Source organism: Carcharhinus amblyrhynchos, chromosome 3, assembly GCF_965287045.1.
Source record: "Carcharhinus amblyrhynchos chromosome 3, sCarAmb.v2.hapA, whole genome shotgun sequence".
NCBI lineage: Eukaryota > Metazoa > Chordata > Chondrichthyes > Carcharhiniformes > Carcharhinidae > Carcharhinus > Carcharhinus amblyrhynchos.
This window is the reverse complement of record NC_137326.1, coordinates 1,721,598-1,736,576: the sequence shown is the minus strand read 5'-3', so window position 1 is coordinate 1,736,576 and position 14,979 is coordinate 1,721,598. Positions and strand designations below refer to the sequence as shown.

At 43.5% G+C, this 14,979-nt stretch overlaps 1 protein-coding gene across 5 annotated transcripts in view; it reads left to right on the top strand.

Annotated features, from left to right (window-relative positions):
• The window catches only part of usp19 (ubiquitin specific peptidase 19), a 134,507-nt gene that overhangs the window by 100,548 nt on the left and 18,980 nt on the right, over positions 1–14,979 (top strand). For all 5 annotated transcript variants that reach the window (XM_080218611.1, XM_080218607.1, XM_080218608.1 and 2 more), the window contains 8 exons: positions 505–645; positions 1,502–1,617; positions 2,954–3,091; positions 5,985–6,349; positions 7,904–8,014; positions 9,669–9,885; positions 10,593–10,745; positions 12,727–12,890. In XM_080218611.1, the coding sequence (XP_080074737.1) occupies positions 505–645; positions 1,502–1,617; positions 2,954–3,091; positions 5,985–6,349; positions 7,904–8,014; positions 9,669–9,885; positions 10,593–10,745; positions 12,727–12,890 (1,405 nt within the window). The remainder of the gene's footprint in view (positions 1–504; positions 646–1,501; positions 1,618–2,953; positions 3,092–5,984; positions 6,350–7,903; positions 8,015–9,668; positions 9,886–10,592; positions 10,746–12,726; positions 12,891–14,979) is intronic.

Sequence of the window (14,979 nt, the reverse complement as noted above, 5' to 3'; positions counted from 1 at the left end):
GTCACAAGTAGGCTTGCATTAACACTGCAATGAAGTTACTTCGAAAATCCCCTAGTCACCACGCCCTGGCACCTGTTCGGGTACACTGAGGGACAATGTAGCACGGCCCAGCATGTCTTTCAGACTGTGGGAGGAAAACCGGAGGAAACCTACGAGGTACGTGCAGACTCTACACAGACAGTGACCCAAGCCTGAAATTGAACCCGGGTCCCTGGTGCTGTGAAGCAGCACTGCTTGCCACCGTGCCGCCCAAAATTGTTCCTAGGGATGGTAAATTATTATGGCCCCAGTACTGATCCCCGTAAGTCCAGTGACTCCAGCTTTGACATTGTGCCATTGTGGACATTGAATAGTGGCCTGGGCTCAGTGAGATACTTCACATGCCCTATGACCTACTAATCCTCACTTAATTAGGGCTGCATTTGTAAAAAGCCTTGGATTGTATACTGATTTCTGATCTCTGATTTTTGTTTGAATTGTTTGATTATTTTTACCCCCCTCTAGGTTGTAAGGAACAGATTCCATCGGATATTTATATCATCTCAGTCCTTGGATACTGTGACACCCAGTGATACGCTCTTCTGCTTTGAGGTGCTGACTAAAGACCTTGCAAAGGAGAAGGTGCTTGAACTGAATGTGCAACAGGTACTTCCTTCACTTCTTGCTGTTTGGCTGTGCCTTTAATACTGGCTGGTCAGCATTCATGAAATGTCTGTAAATTCCTGCACGTCTGCACTGTGTCAGACATTGGGTAGGTTCTTTACCCAGAGGGTGGTGAGGGATTGGAATGCCCTGCCTGCTGCAGTTGTAAATGCGCCTAGTTTGGGGGCGTTTAAGAGATCCGTGGATAGGTTTATGGACAAAAAGGGATTGGTTTAGGTTAGTGGGTCATTGTTTTTTAACTGGTCGGCGCAACGTTGTGGGCCGAAGGGCCTGTTCTGCGCTGTAATGTTCTATGTTCTATTGCACTCCGTCCCTGGGTTTCCTAGGCACCAGTCTGAGGGTGCCATTTAAGCACTTGTATATCAGCTGGCTGTGGTCATGGTTGTTATTGGACTAGTGATCCAGAGGCTTAAACTGGTAACCAGGAGAATGAGAGTTCAAATCCCACCCTGGTATATTGAGAACTCAGTTTTATATAAAAATCTGGTATCAGTAAAAACAGCCATGATGATTTTGGATTGTGATTAAAACCCCAACTGATTTTCCTAGTTAAAATAATTTGTTGAGCTGAGTTATACTAACTATGGAACAGATTCAGTTCCCATGGTTGAAGCTTTGTTAAAGACTGTTACATGCTGATTTTTGTGTGCTCTTGTGACTATTCTCAATCTTAATGATTGCAGAATATGATACATTCTTTAATCTCACCAAATAATGACCTTTGAACACATTAGCTGTTCTCAGTTGCTGTTCTTGTTACTTGTGACATTTAATTGTGCACTGTGTGTCTCTCCCAGCTGGTATACGTGTCTGACTTGCTGTCTCTCTCTGTCTATAGCGGCTGTTAATCCCCAACATCCCGATCAACAAGTGTGCTGCCTGTCAGAAACCACAGCAGCCCGATGAAAAGCTGCGGCGTTGCACCAGTTGTTACCGCGTCGCCTACTGCAACCAGTGAGTCAGCTCTTCAAATCCACACCATACTGATATAAGCACCAAATATGGCCAGGGATTTTCTTTCTCATTTTGGTGTTTGCTTACTCTCCTCTGGTAGAATAGCGATCATTTGACCCCAGTGATGACGACTCTCGCAATGCAAAACTTCTGCACTGGACTGTGCCCAAAATAGCATGAACCTCCTTCCCATTCTTCCCCTGTGAACACTGCCAGCAAGGCTAGCATTTATTGCCCATATCTCGTTGCTGTATATAAGTTTGGTACAACTTGCTAGATTGAATCGAGGACAGTTAAGTGAGTAAATTGGTAAAAGTTGTGGGAATGGAGTCATACTGGGAATGAAGGGGCTAGATGGCCTACTCCTGCTCCTATTTCTTATGTTCTTATGAAGCATGGCAAGTTTCCTTCACTAAAGGACTTTGGTGAACCAGTTGGGCTTTTATTGAACAGAATAACAGCTTCTTGGTCAATTTTACGGAAACTAACATTTCATACCTGGCACAGAAGGAGACCATTTGACCCATTGTGCTAGTGCCGATTCTGTGAAAAAGTTCTTATTTAATTAAGCCCATCTCTTTAAAAAAGAATCCAATTACCTTTTGAAAGTTATTTCCAGATTTTCTTTTTAAAACAGAATTCAAATTCTGAAACTGCGCAGTGGGAATTGAACTCCTGTTCACTGTGCAGATAATCCAGGTCTCTGGGATGCTGATTCAATAATATATCCATTACACCACTGAAGCCCCCATGGACAGCCTACTGAGTCAAAGTGTGAGCTGATATGCCCCATGACAAAATACTATCAATCTCTCAACCAAATTAGGGCTCCTTGGAAGAAAAGTTATTTTAAACATTGCAAAGAATTTTTTTGAGTCGCTTGGTAGTGCAGAACTTGAATATTGATGGAATGTTGCCAAAGCTTTTTGTATTACACATCAGGACAAATACAAGAATACCAAACTTCAAACGATCATAATGTATACAGCAGGAGATAAGCCTGCTGATTGGTTGGCAAAGCTGATTGATTGGCTGAGTTGTTGCTATGGAGAAAGCAGTCAGGAACCTGGTACTGCTGGGCAATTCAAAAAAGGCATAACGCTTGACCGTATTCTTTTTGTTTGCAAAGAATAACTCCATGTGTAGTTGAGCCATGTAACAAAAAGCTTTGGCAGCATGACTCTTTGTGTTAATTTGGAATGGAAAGCTTTGTGTCAAGACTGTAATGCACTGGCAGTGAGAATTGGCCATTTGGTAACATAGGACTCGTGTTTTAGAAGCTGTTTGGAATTACTTTCTTTTTCTCTCTCTCTTCCCCACCCCACCATACCTCCAGGACTTGTCAAATGAACCATTGGTCAGATCATAAAAACCAGTGCAGAGCAGAGAACATTGGCTGCCCCTTCGTAATCAGTGTTCCTGAATCACGACTCACCTACTCCAGACTCTCCCAGTTGCTGGAGGGATATTCCAGGTACTGTGCTTTTAAAAATGTAAATGAGCTGTATAGATTAACACAGCACTGGCTCCAAGTAACAACTGCCCCATACTCCCACTGACCTGGGAAACAAAAGTTTTTAACACACTTGCATGCCTTTCATATTATCTCAACATTGCTGAGGAGTTTTGTGAATCATATGGATAGTGACAATACAAGAAGGCTTTTAGCGACTGGGATTTTTTTTGACCCACTAGTCATGTGGCAGACTGCTGATTTCATTGTTCCACCAACGCCTGGACTTTGTGAATTTAAATGCCCCGTGAACTGTGTACGGTCTGTGCTGAGTTAGCTGATCATCGTCGATAGAGGAGTGGGTTGCTGTGCTGCCATTGGACTTGGTGTCCCTGGGCTGGAACCAAATAAGTGTGATGTTGAAGAGCAGAGTGTACTGACCAGGATTAAAGATCCGTGCTGATCCTCACCATCTCGATGAAGCAAGCTGGAAGGAGCTGCACTGCATCCAGCTTCTCTCCTGACACGCACCTTTCTGGGGGTTACTCAGTTTGAAAACAAATGTAATGTACCTGCTGTTCTGACATCGCCCTGATTGGTGTATAACCATGATGTGGATATGCCGGCATTGGACTGGGGTAAACACAGTAAAAAGTCTGACAACACCAGGTTTCGGTCCAACCGATTTATTTGATAGTAAACTCACTCACTTTCGGGTTAGCCCCTTAGTCAGGTGAATGGAGAGTTCTGGCATCAGACAGAGCATATAAAGCACAGACAGTTTACAGATTACTGATTAGAATGCGAATCTTTACACCTAACCTGCTGTTCAAGTCTTAAAGTGGCCAACAATGTGAGTGGAAGGAGCACTGATCACAGGTTAAAGAGATGTGTATTGTCTCCAGACAGCACAGTAAGTGAGGTTTTGCAAACCCAGGCAAGTCACGGGGGTTACACATAGTGCGACATGAACCCAACATCCTTGTTGAGACCGTCCTCATGTGTGCAGAACTTGGCTATCAGTCTCTGCTCAGCGACTCTGCGCTGTCGTGTGTCGTGAAGGCCGCCTTGGAGAATTCTTACCCAAAGGAGAATGACCTTCGGGTAAGCATTCTCCAAGGCGGCCTTCACGACACACGACAGCGCAGAGTCGCTGAGCAGAGACTGATAGCCAAGTTCCGCACACATGAGGACGGTCTCAACAAGGATGTTGGGTTCATGTCGCACTATGTGTAACCCCCGTGACTTGCCCGGGTTTGCAAAACCTCACTTACTGTGCTGTCTGGAGACAATACACATCTCTTTAACCTGTGATCAGTGCTCCTTCCACTCACATTGTTGGCCACTTTAAGACTTGAACAGCAGGTTAGGTGTGAAGATTCGCATTCTAATCAGTAAACTGTCTGTGCTTTATATGCTCTGTCTGAGGCCAGAACTTTGCATTCACCTGACGAAGAGACTAACCCTGAAAGCTAGTGAGTTTACTATCAAATAAATCGGTTGGACTTAAACCTGGTGTTGTCAGACTTTTTACTGGTGTATAACCATACAGCTGGCAGAGTCAGATTAGTAAGTCACCATCCCCAACTTCCTGCCCCCAGCAATTTGGCTATAGTCCACCCCCACTCTACATCCGATAAACTCACATGAGCAGATATATATGCACGTTGTGATCTGTCTGAAGTACTCCAACAACATGGGGCTTATGCCTACAGCTTCAAACAAACTAAACAGGAGCAGAAGTAGGCCATTCAGCTCTTTGAAGCTGCTCCATTATTCAATAAGATCATGCTGATATGTATGCTGCGTTCCACATGCACCACCACCCCGCCCAACAATCTTTTGATCCCTTTCCCTAATAAGAATCTACCTACCTCCGCCTTAAAAATATTCAGTGATCCCACTTCCACCAGAGATCCAAAGTCAGAATTTAACAGCACAAATAGGCCATTTGGCCCATTGTATTGGTGCCATCTATCAAGCACCTATTTATTCTAATCCCATTCTCCAGCATTGGTTTCCAGCATTGGTTTGCAGCCTTGTATGCTATGGCATTTGAAGTGTTCATGTAAATGCTTGGTGAATGTTGAGGGTTCCTGCCTCTGTCACCTTTTCAGGCAGAGTTCATACAACTGAAAGTAAAAAAAACTCATCTTTGTCCTATAAGGGTGATGCCTAATTTTAAAATCGTGCCCCTTAGTGCTGGACTCTCTCAAGAGGAATCATCCTTTCAATGTCTACCTTGTCAATACCAATAAACCTGTTGGACTTTAACCTAGTGTTGCAAGACTTCTTACTGTGCTTCAATCCAGTCAGCCCTCACTCTTCCAAACTTCAGTGAAAACAAGCCCAGCTTTTCCAACCTATCCTCAAAGCAACCTGCTCATTCCAGGTATCAACTTGCAAACCCCCTTCGAGCCGCCTCCTGCGGTAAATAAAGAGACGAAAACCGCACACAGTATTCGAGGTGCTGTCTCACGGGGGAGGAGGAATTCTCATTTACTTGTAGGACAAGCAAATGTCGCTGGCAGGAAACTGTCCACCTCCCACAGAACACAGCACTAATGAAATTGAGACTAAATAAGAAATGTTCCTCTGACAGGATGGTGGGTCACCAGAGGACACAGATTTCAGATAATTAGCAAAAAAAGCAGGCAGGAAATGAAAAATCTTTTTGCCTGAGTTTATGATCACCTAAAGGATGGTGGAAGCTGATTCAATTTAAGTAATAACAAGATAAATTCTTAAAAAGAAGAAACTTGCAGGGTTAAGGGGAAAACAGCAGAATGAGACTCGTTGTCCACTTCCTTGAGAGAGCCAATAGAAACATGGTGGACTGCCTGATCACAGTGGGTGTGATTACATGTGTCCCTATTCCACATGGTGAGATTGATACTCTTGTATTCTGTGACAGGTATTCAGTCAACGTGTTCCAGCCCCCGTTTCAGCCAGGTCGAATCTCAACAGACCCATCCCCTTGTAAGATGGAAAATGTGCAGCCCAACCCTGGAAACATTACCAGCTCTGAGACTGGCGATGGAAAGATGCCCTCGGAGGTCCAGGAAAGAGACTTCAAGCCCGTGCACCGCACTCACTTAAGCAGCTCTGTTTCTGAGCCCCTGTTGGCCTCTGCTTTCTCGAAGGGGATGAGTATGCCAGGCAGAGACAAAGATTCCATTCACAGCTACGACTCCGGATTCTCAGAATTGAGGCCACTGTCACAGGAGGACACTGGAAGTGAGAAGGAAACCTCATACGAAAAAGCTCCTAAGCCTGAAGGTGATGAGTCTTTTCCCTCTTGGTAAAGCAGAATTCTACACACGTCTCAGATAAAAATAATTGGGACCTCTTGTCTGTCCATACACGGTTCCACCTCCAGGGTAAGATACAAGAGCGCGAGGAAAGGCTGTTCATGAAGCACTGCTTATCTCTGCAGTGGAGATGGTCAGTTTTTACAATGTTGCTCCTCCCTGAATCTGGGTGCAGAGGTCGTCTTATAGTGATTTTTACCATGGGAATATAAAGCAAAGTCTTAATTGGGTTTCCTCCAGGTACTCCTGTTTCCTCCCGCTCTCCAAAGATGTGTGGGTTAGATTGATTGGCCATGCTAAATTGACCCTAGTGTCAGGGGATTGGCACGGTAAATATGTGGGGTTATGGGTATAGGGCCTGGGTGGGATTGTGGTCAGTGCAGACTCGATGGCCCAAATGGTCGTCTCCTGCGTTGTACAAATTCTATGATTCTGCAAATTAGTGGAACAAAAAACAAAATGCTCAACCAGTTTGGCACCATCTTTGAACAAAGAGGGAGAGCACCAATGTTTCCACTCTATATCCTTTCAACAGAACAAGCCAAAATGATTATGATTATCTGAAATTTGCTGTGGCATTCAATTTATTATATTCCTGCACTACACCAATTTAATACCCGCCCCTGTTGTAGTAGAATTTTGTACTGTGCTGAGTTTGTTGTTCTTGGCTGTGGAATTCCCCATATGAACTTGAAGCCTCTGAGGGGATGGTGAAGAGTATCTGGTTATCAATCTGGGGCAAGTTCAGCTAGACCAATTCCTCATTTGACCAGTCACCTTATTCTGCATTTTTTCATTGCAGTATCTAAATGCAATCTGAGCCATGTAAACCTTCAGTGCTGACCTGTACTCTATCTGGTTATAGTATGTTGAAATTGGAGTATTGAAGGTGACAGAAGTGCCTTCACTCCCAGCACTATATTGCTGATATAAATCAGAAAATGCTGAAAACTGCCAACATAAATAGAGAGAGGAACAGAGTTAACGTTCCAGGTCAATGACTTTTCATCTGGACCCAATGAAAGTCCTCCACTAATTCAATCCCAGTTGTTGTTTGTTTTAACGCCTTTCTAATACTCTACAATTACCAAAAGACTCATCTGTGCAATTGCATATTGTTTTTCACAAATCTTGTGCTGCATTTATCTGTGTGTACAGCTCTCATTTTAGATTAGCACATTTTATCAAGTTACTTTTGATCTCTACAATAATGAAAATAGATTTGTAAATGAAAGGTGCAGCACTCACCCTTGGAAACTTTGGCCATCCTCCTAATTCCACAATCACAACAATAACCCTCACTTGCAGCAACTCTTACTTTGACTATAAGGTTTTTCCTTGAGCTTCAAAACGATACTTGACAGAGTCAATTTTATCTGATGTGTTTGAAACTGAGGTGATTTTATCAGACCGGCTACTTTGATAACTAAAAGACTTTATAAGGCAAATAATTGTACAATTAATGGCTTTTGCACACTTTAATCATTTGCAGTGTTCTTCCCCCCCTCCCTCCCACCCATAGCGGCAGTTCCTGGTTACCAGCAGCCTGCTGAGTCTGTGCATTTCCACACACCGCAGTTTTACATCAAGATCATTGACTGCTCAAACAAAGAGCAGAAAATGGAAGACAAAGGTGAGGCTGACACTACGACCATGTCTGAATCTCGCAGTGAGGTGGTTAGGCATAGTTTATTTTACTTTTTGTGCAATATTGTCAGCTACTACTCAAAGCCAGGTTGCAAAACAACATTGCCTGTTATTAAATGTAGGGCAGTTGCAGCTATTTTGGGGGATATTGACCACTGAGTATCTCTAGATTAATGTAGTTACTTTGAAATTCTTCTGCACAGGTTACACAGCACCTGGGTCTTGCTGAAACAGCATAGTCCTTTCAAAACGTGCACTCTGTTATGTGGTATGGTGAGAAGGGGGAAGTAGTGGTGTGCAGGACATTTGCACAATTACTTGTCATCAGGCACATTATGTAACTGACCACAAGCAGGGCTTACTGTCGGCCCGTTGTTGGAAAAATACAAACAAGTAAGGTAGGCTGTCCAAACGGTCAGTGACACCTGCTGCAGCAATCACTGCCAGAACCAGGAAACAGCTTCAGAAGAGCTCTACAATGCAACTGCTCCACAAGGCAAGCCTGCAGTGTGTACACTCACTCAAAGGGTGCTGCCATCTGTTAGCTGAAGTGTTCTGTGTCTGGCTAAGAACATGAAATAATTGAGTAAACTGTCCTTATTTCATCAGAATTTATCTGTTGGGAGACTGTGTGAGAAGGCAAAGAATAAACAAAACACCACCACCATCCCCGACCCTTGTCCCCATTTACAGCCAGACAGCAGGGAGACAATTACAAAAAATGCTAGAAAATATCAGCAGGTCTGACAGCATCTTTGGGGAGAGAAGAGATGATGTGGGGATGCTGGCGTTGGATTGGGGTAAACACAGTAAGAAGTTTCAGGACACCAGGTTAAAGTCCAACCAGTTTATTTGATAGTAAACCCACAAGCTTTCCAAAACGCTGTTCCGTCGTCAGGTGTGTGGAAAGAACTGGAAAGAAAGTTCTTTCTTTATGTTATGAGTCTAGATGAGCCTTTACTTCAGCATCTACAGTATTTTGCTTTTATTTTAGACAGCAGGGAGCATTGACTTCAGATTTTATTCCAAGTCACTAACTGGAGTTGTGTGCTGGCAAGTATCTGCTTAGTGAAGATGTATTGGAGGGTGATGGTATATTCAAATGCATCAAAGATTCAGACACGACAAGAAATGATTTTTATTTTACTTTTGTCACAATCACAGTGGATGTCATTTGTAACTCTGAAGTACTAAGGGAACACTGCATTGTCAGTACCGAGGGTGTGCTGTGCTGAGAGTGCGCTATGTCAGAGTGTGAGTACTGATGATGCAGTGTGTTAGAGGGTCAGTACTGAGGGAGCAGCGCACTGTCAGAGGGTCAGTGCTGAGGGGGCTGCACTAAGGGCATTTTGCACTGTTGGAGAGGCCATCTCTTTGAGTGAGATTTTAAACCAAGGCTTGAACTTTCCCTCAGATCAGTAACTTTGAAGGGGAGCAAGGGGACTTTCCCAAACCAGCTTTAGATTGAACAGTGAATTTCGTATTGCAAACATTTCATATCGAGCCACTCTGATTTATTGATGGTGTTTCCATCAGGGTGCCTGTCTTTGCAGGGCTATGTACAGCAATCTTTCAGATGCTTGGTATATAACCCAGATCATTTGATATCTTTGGGTCGTTCTGGCTTCTCTCCTGCACAGGTGATGCTCCATTGGAGCTTCCAGAAGGTGTCTCTCTGGCAATGGTCTGGAAAAATAATGAGCGACAGAAGGAATACGTGCTTGTGGAATCCAAGGAGCTGGAATATGTTGAAGATCCCAGTTCAGCCAATGAAGCAGCCAGAGCAGGCTACTTCACACTGGAGCAGTGCCTGAATCTCTTCACCAAACCTGAGGTGCTGGCGCCTGAGGAAGCTTGGTAAGATTTTGTCTCCTCTCCCTCACCACAGCTTTATCTCTCCCTTTCCTACCCAAAGTGAAGCTTAACTGTGGGTTAGGACTCTTACCTCCAAGTCAGTAGGTTGTGGTTTTGAATCTTATTCTGGTAATTTGAGAACATAATCCATTCTGTCCCGGTGGCAGTGCCGAGGGAATGCTACACTGTCAGAGGATTAGGCATTAGTCTGTCCACTCAGTTGGACACAAAGGATCCCCTGGCTGCTATTCCAAAGAGCAGGGGAATTCTCTCCAGAGTGCTGGCCAATATTTATTCCTCAACCAATATCCCTAAAACAAATTACCTGCTCGTTTATCCCCTTGCTGCTTGTGGGATTGTACAGTTTTTAATTGGCTGCCATGTTCTCTCTTTTCAGGAAGGGTCGTCATTGGCTGTAGCACACTGTGGGTTATTCCTAAAATACTGGAAGGTGCTGGGTGTTCATCACCTAAAGGGTTAAATGAGGGTCAGTAGTGAATGAGCTTTGCCAGGAACACCCACATCTCGAGAATTAATTCCTGAAAGTAGCGTTTGATTTCAGTATCCAGAGTTGCTTCACCTGTTTTTATTGAGCTGAACTGAGATAAATGCAAGAGCTGGATTGGCCAATAAGATCTCCTCTGTCTCCAGCACTGATTTATTTTGTGCATGTGGATTTGGGACTGACTGCTGCTTCTGACCCATTGCAGGTATTGTCCTAAATGTAAGCAGCACAGAGAGGCATCCAAACAGTTGATGCTGTGGTGGCTTCCGAATGTCCTCATCATTCAACTGAAACGCTTCTCCTTCCGGAACTTCATCTGGAGAGACAAGATCAATGATATGGTGGAGTTTCCCATCAGGTATGCAGCGCAGACTAAAACCTCACTGCAGTTTATTTTGTTGTATTAGGCACAGGGTCATCTGCTTGAATTTGTGTTCCAATTTATCGCCTTGTAAAACCACACAGCACAGAAGCAGGTCATTCAACCTGTTGAGCTTTTTCCAGCTCTTTGGATAGGGGAGGGAGGGAATGTAGTAACAAAGGTCAAGTCCAGTCGGAGCTATATGATAACTGGTGGGAATGTAGGAATTAAGAGCAGGAATAGGCCACTGAGCCCTTTGAGCCTGTTATGCTATTCAGTACCATGATGATCTCATTGCAACCTTCTGCTGACCCCTAATAACCTTTCACCCCCTTGTTTATCAAGAATCTGTCTAGCTCTGCCTTAAAAATATTCAAAGCCTCTGTTTCCACTGCCTTTTGCGGAAGAGAGTTCCGAAAACACTCTACCCTCAGAATAAAATTCTTCTCATTTCTGTCTTAAATGGGCAACCTCTTATTTGTAAATTTTCCCATAAAAAGAAACGTCCTCACCACAGCTACCTGTCAGTACCTGTCAGGTTGTTAAAGGATTTGATTAAGTTGCCTCTTACTCTTCTAAACTCCAGTACATAAAAACCTAACCTCTCCAACCTTTCCACATATCAACCCTTCCATTCCAAGTATTTGTCTGCTAAACTTTCTGTCAACTAACATATTTGCCTCTTTCCTTAAATAATGAGATCAATACTGTACACTACTCCAGATGTGGACTCAGCAATGTCCTGGACAACTTTTCTATTCAGTACCATTCGCAGTAAATGAAAGTGTTCTATTAGCTTTTCAAATTACTTGCTGTATCTGCATAATAGTCTTTTGTGATTCATGCACTAGGGCACCCAGGTCTCTGAGCTGCAAACTCTCCCCATTTAGGTAACCTAAAAGAGTGGCACAGAAGTTAACACTTGCCTCACAGTGCCAGGGACCCGGGTTCAATTCCTGACTTGGGTCACTGGCGGTATGGAGTTTGCACATTTTCCCACGTCTGCGTGGGTTTCCCTCAGGTGTTCAGGTTTCCTCCCACAGTCAAAAAGATGTGCAGGTTAGGTGCTTCGGCCATGCTAAATTCTTCCTCGGTGTACCCGAACAGGCATGGGAGTGTGGCAACTAAGGATTTTCTCAGTAACTTCATTGCAATGTTAATACAAGCTGACTCGTGACACTAATAAATAATCTTTCTTTTTATTCTTCCTGCTAAAGTAGGCAATTTTACATTTTCCCACATTATGTTCAATCTAACAAATCTTTGCCCATTCACTTAACCTATCCATAAGCCTTTGTAGCCTCCTTGTACCCTCTTCGCAACAAGCCTTCTTACTGAAAGATGTCATATTAACGCAGTTGGGGTGAGCTTGATTGAGGCATTCACTCTCTCTACCTATCTGAGGGGTGTTTAATAATTTGATTACATAAACAGAAACCAGGGTAAGCCATTAAGCCCTCGAGTCTGCTCTGCCATCCAGTGCAATCATGGCTGATCCTTGACTTCCATTTCATTTTCCTACTCTCTCTGATCCCTTAATTCCCTGTGAGATAAAAATCTCTCTTTCCCAGCTATTTACCTAACGCTGAGGCATCCACAACCCTTTGGGGTAGAGAATTCCAAAGATTCACAATTCAATTTCTCTCCATCTCAGCCTCTTATCCTGTGACTGTGTCCCCGTGTTCTAGATTTCAGGTTAACAGCCTTTGTGTCTACCTTGTCATGGCCCTTGAATCTTGATGTGGGATAGTGCAAAGGAAACTTTATAGTTAATTTCTTTTGTACCTCTCCTGGCAATGGTTGATAGAGATGATGGAGAGGATGCTTTATTCTATATCCAACCCATGCTGTGCCTGTCCTGAAAGCGTTTGAGGGAAATCTCAATTTTGAACGTTTCCATGAAAATCAGAGAAACGGGATTACTCGAGAATGAGACTTTTTCATTAAATGCTTTGTTCATTGCTTTTTCCCTTAAAAGAAATCTGGACCTGAGCAAGTTCTGCATTGGTGTGAAGGATATTCGACAGCCACCTGTCTACGATTTATATGCAGTAATCAATCACTATGGTGGGATGATTGGGGGACACTACACAGCCTACGCACGTCTGCCCAATGACAAAAACAGCCAGCGCAGTGACGTGGGTGAGTTAGTATTCAGCAGGCATGCTGCTTGAACCACAGGCTCCTGTTTTCTTCCTGTCCAGGTCGTTGGGTCAATGCAAGAGCAGCAATTGGCTGTCATTGTTATCCCCATCTTTCAACTGCACTTTTTAAAAACTATTCTTTCATGGAGTGTGGGTGTTTCTGGCAAGGCCAGCATTTGTTGCCCTAATTTCCCTTAAACTGTGTGACTTGGCCATTCCAGAGCGCAGTTAAGAGTCACCCAGAAGCCACATGTAGGCCAGACCAGGTAAGAATGGCAGATGTCATTCCCTATTGAGCATTAGTTAACTAGATGGGTTTTAATGACAGGTGATGTTTTCAGGATCGGCTTGAAATGATGTCATGGTAATATCATTGGCCCAGTAATCCAGATGCCCAGGCTTATGCTCTGGGGTCACAGGTTCAAATCCCACCATAGCAGTTGGTGGAATTTAAATTAAATTAATAATTCTTGACTATCTTTATATTCATAGATCATAGAATGCTACAGTGCAGAAGGAGGGCACTTGGCCCATCGAGCCTGCACCGACCACAATCCCACCCAGGCCCTATCCCCTTCATGCCACCTATTTATACTGCTACTCCCCTTGAAACTAAGGGACAATTTACTGTGGCCAATCAACCTAACTGCACATTGTTGGAGTGGGAGGAAACTGGAGCACCTGGAGGAAATTCATGCAGACACTTGGGGGAACATGCAAACTCTACACAGACACTCACCTGAAGTTGGAATTAAACCTAGGTCCCAGGCGCTGTGAGGCAGCAGTGCTAACCACTGTGCTGTTGTAATACTGGCCATTACTATTGAGTGTTGTTAAAATCCAGCTGGTTCACTGATGCTTAGATTTCATTTCCAGATTTTATTAATTGAATTTAAATTCCACCAGTTGCTGTGGTGGAATTCGAACTCATCACCAGAGCATTATTAACCTCTCAATTACTAGTCTGGTGACATTACCACAATCCCCCGTTGGACCAATAATTCAGAAAACATAAATTTAAGTTCCATTAAGGCAGTTTTCAGAATTATAATTTGTTTTTAAAAATCCAGAAATAAACTGGCATTAAATCATGGAGTGTCAAATTGTTGTGAAATTACAGTGGAGTCACTAATTTCTTTTAGGAATTCTGCCGCCCTTGCTTTGTCTGTGTCTGTTTGAATCCAGTCCTATACCAACTGGTTGACTCTTAACTACTTCTGAAGTGGCCATCATTTGTATCAAAATCAGTAGCAGCAGTTTAAGGTGAAGCACCATCTTCGGGCAATTAGGGGAGGGCAGGAACTTCTAGCCAAGCCTTTGACATCCACATTCCAAGAGTGACTTTTATTTTAAAATAGGTTGCATAGAAACTTGAAGTTGAGGTTTATATTAAATGTTTAAAGGTTAGTCTCAAATATGGCTAGAGTCACGTTGCAAGAAGCTAAAGTATGAGTTACTTCAGTTGCTGTTAGCTGCCTACATCCTCCGGAGACCAGTCGGATATTTTTGACTCCCCGGTTGATAGAATATTTATTAAGGGATTTTGCTTCCAGAAGCTTTCAAAGAAAGGGCAGCTTTCTCACTTGATCAGAGAAAGACATTGATCAATCACGTAATAGGATGTACAGACCTGCAGGCTCCAAACCCTGTACTGAGAGAACTGGCCTGGAGCCAGACTTTCCAATTGGAGAACTACCATTTTCGTCACAGCTTCTGGGTCAGCGAGGGACATAGAAACAGGAAGAGGTCATTCAGGTATTTGTGCCCATTAGAGGAACAGGAGGAGGCTGTCAGCTCCTCAGGCCTGTTCCCATTCTACTTGTTTGTGGCAAACCTGTATCTTAAATTCAGTTTTCTATCTATGTGCTTCACCCCGCGATACTCTTAAAAGCAAAAATCTATTGGTACCTGTCATTAATACTCTTTAATTGGTCCCAGCATCTACAGAGGGAAGCGAGATCCAGAGTTCCACAATCCTTTCCGTGAAGAATAGTTTCCTATCATCAGCCTTGAACAGCATGGTTCTAATTTTAACATGGTCTTCCACACCTCCACCTCCTTGTCCTGACCTCCCCTACCAGAGGCAA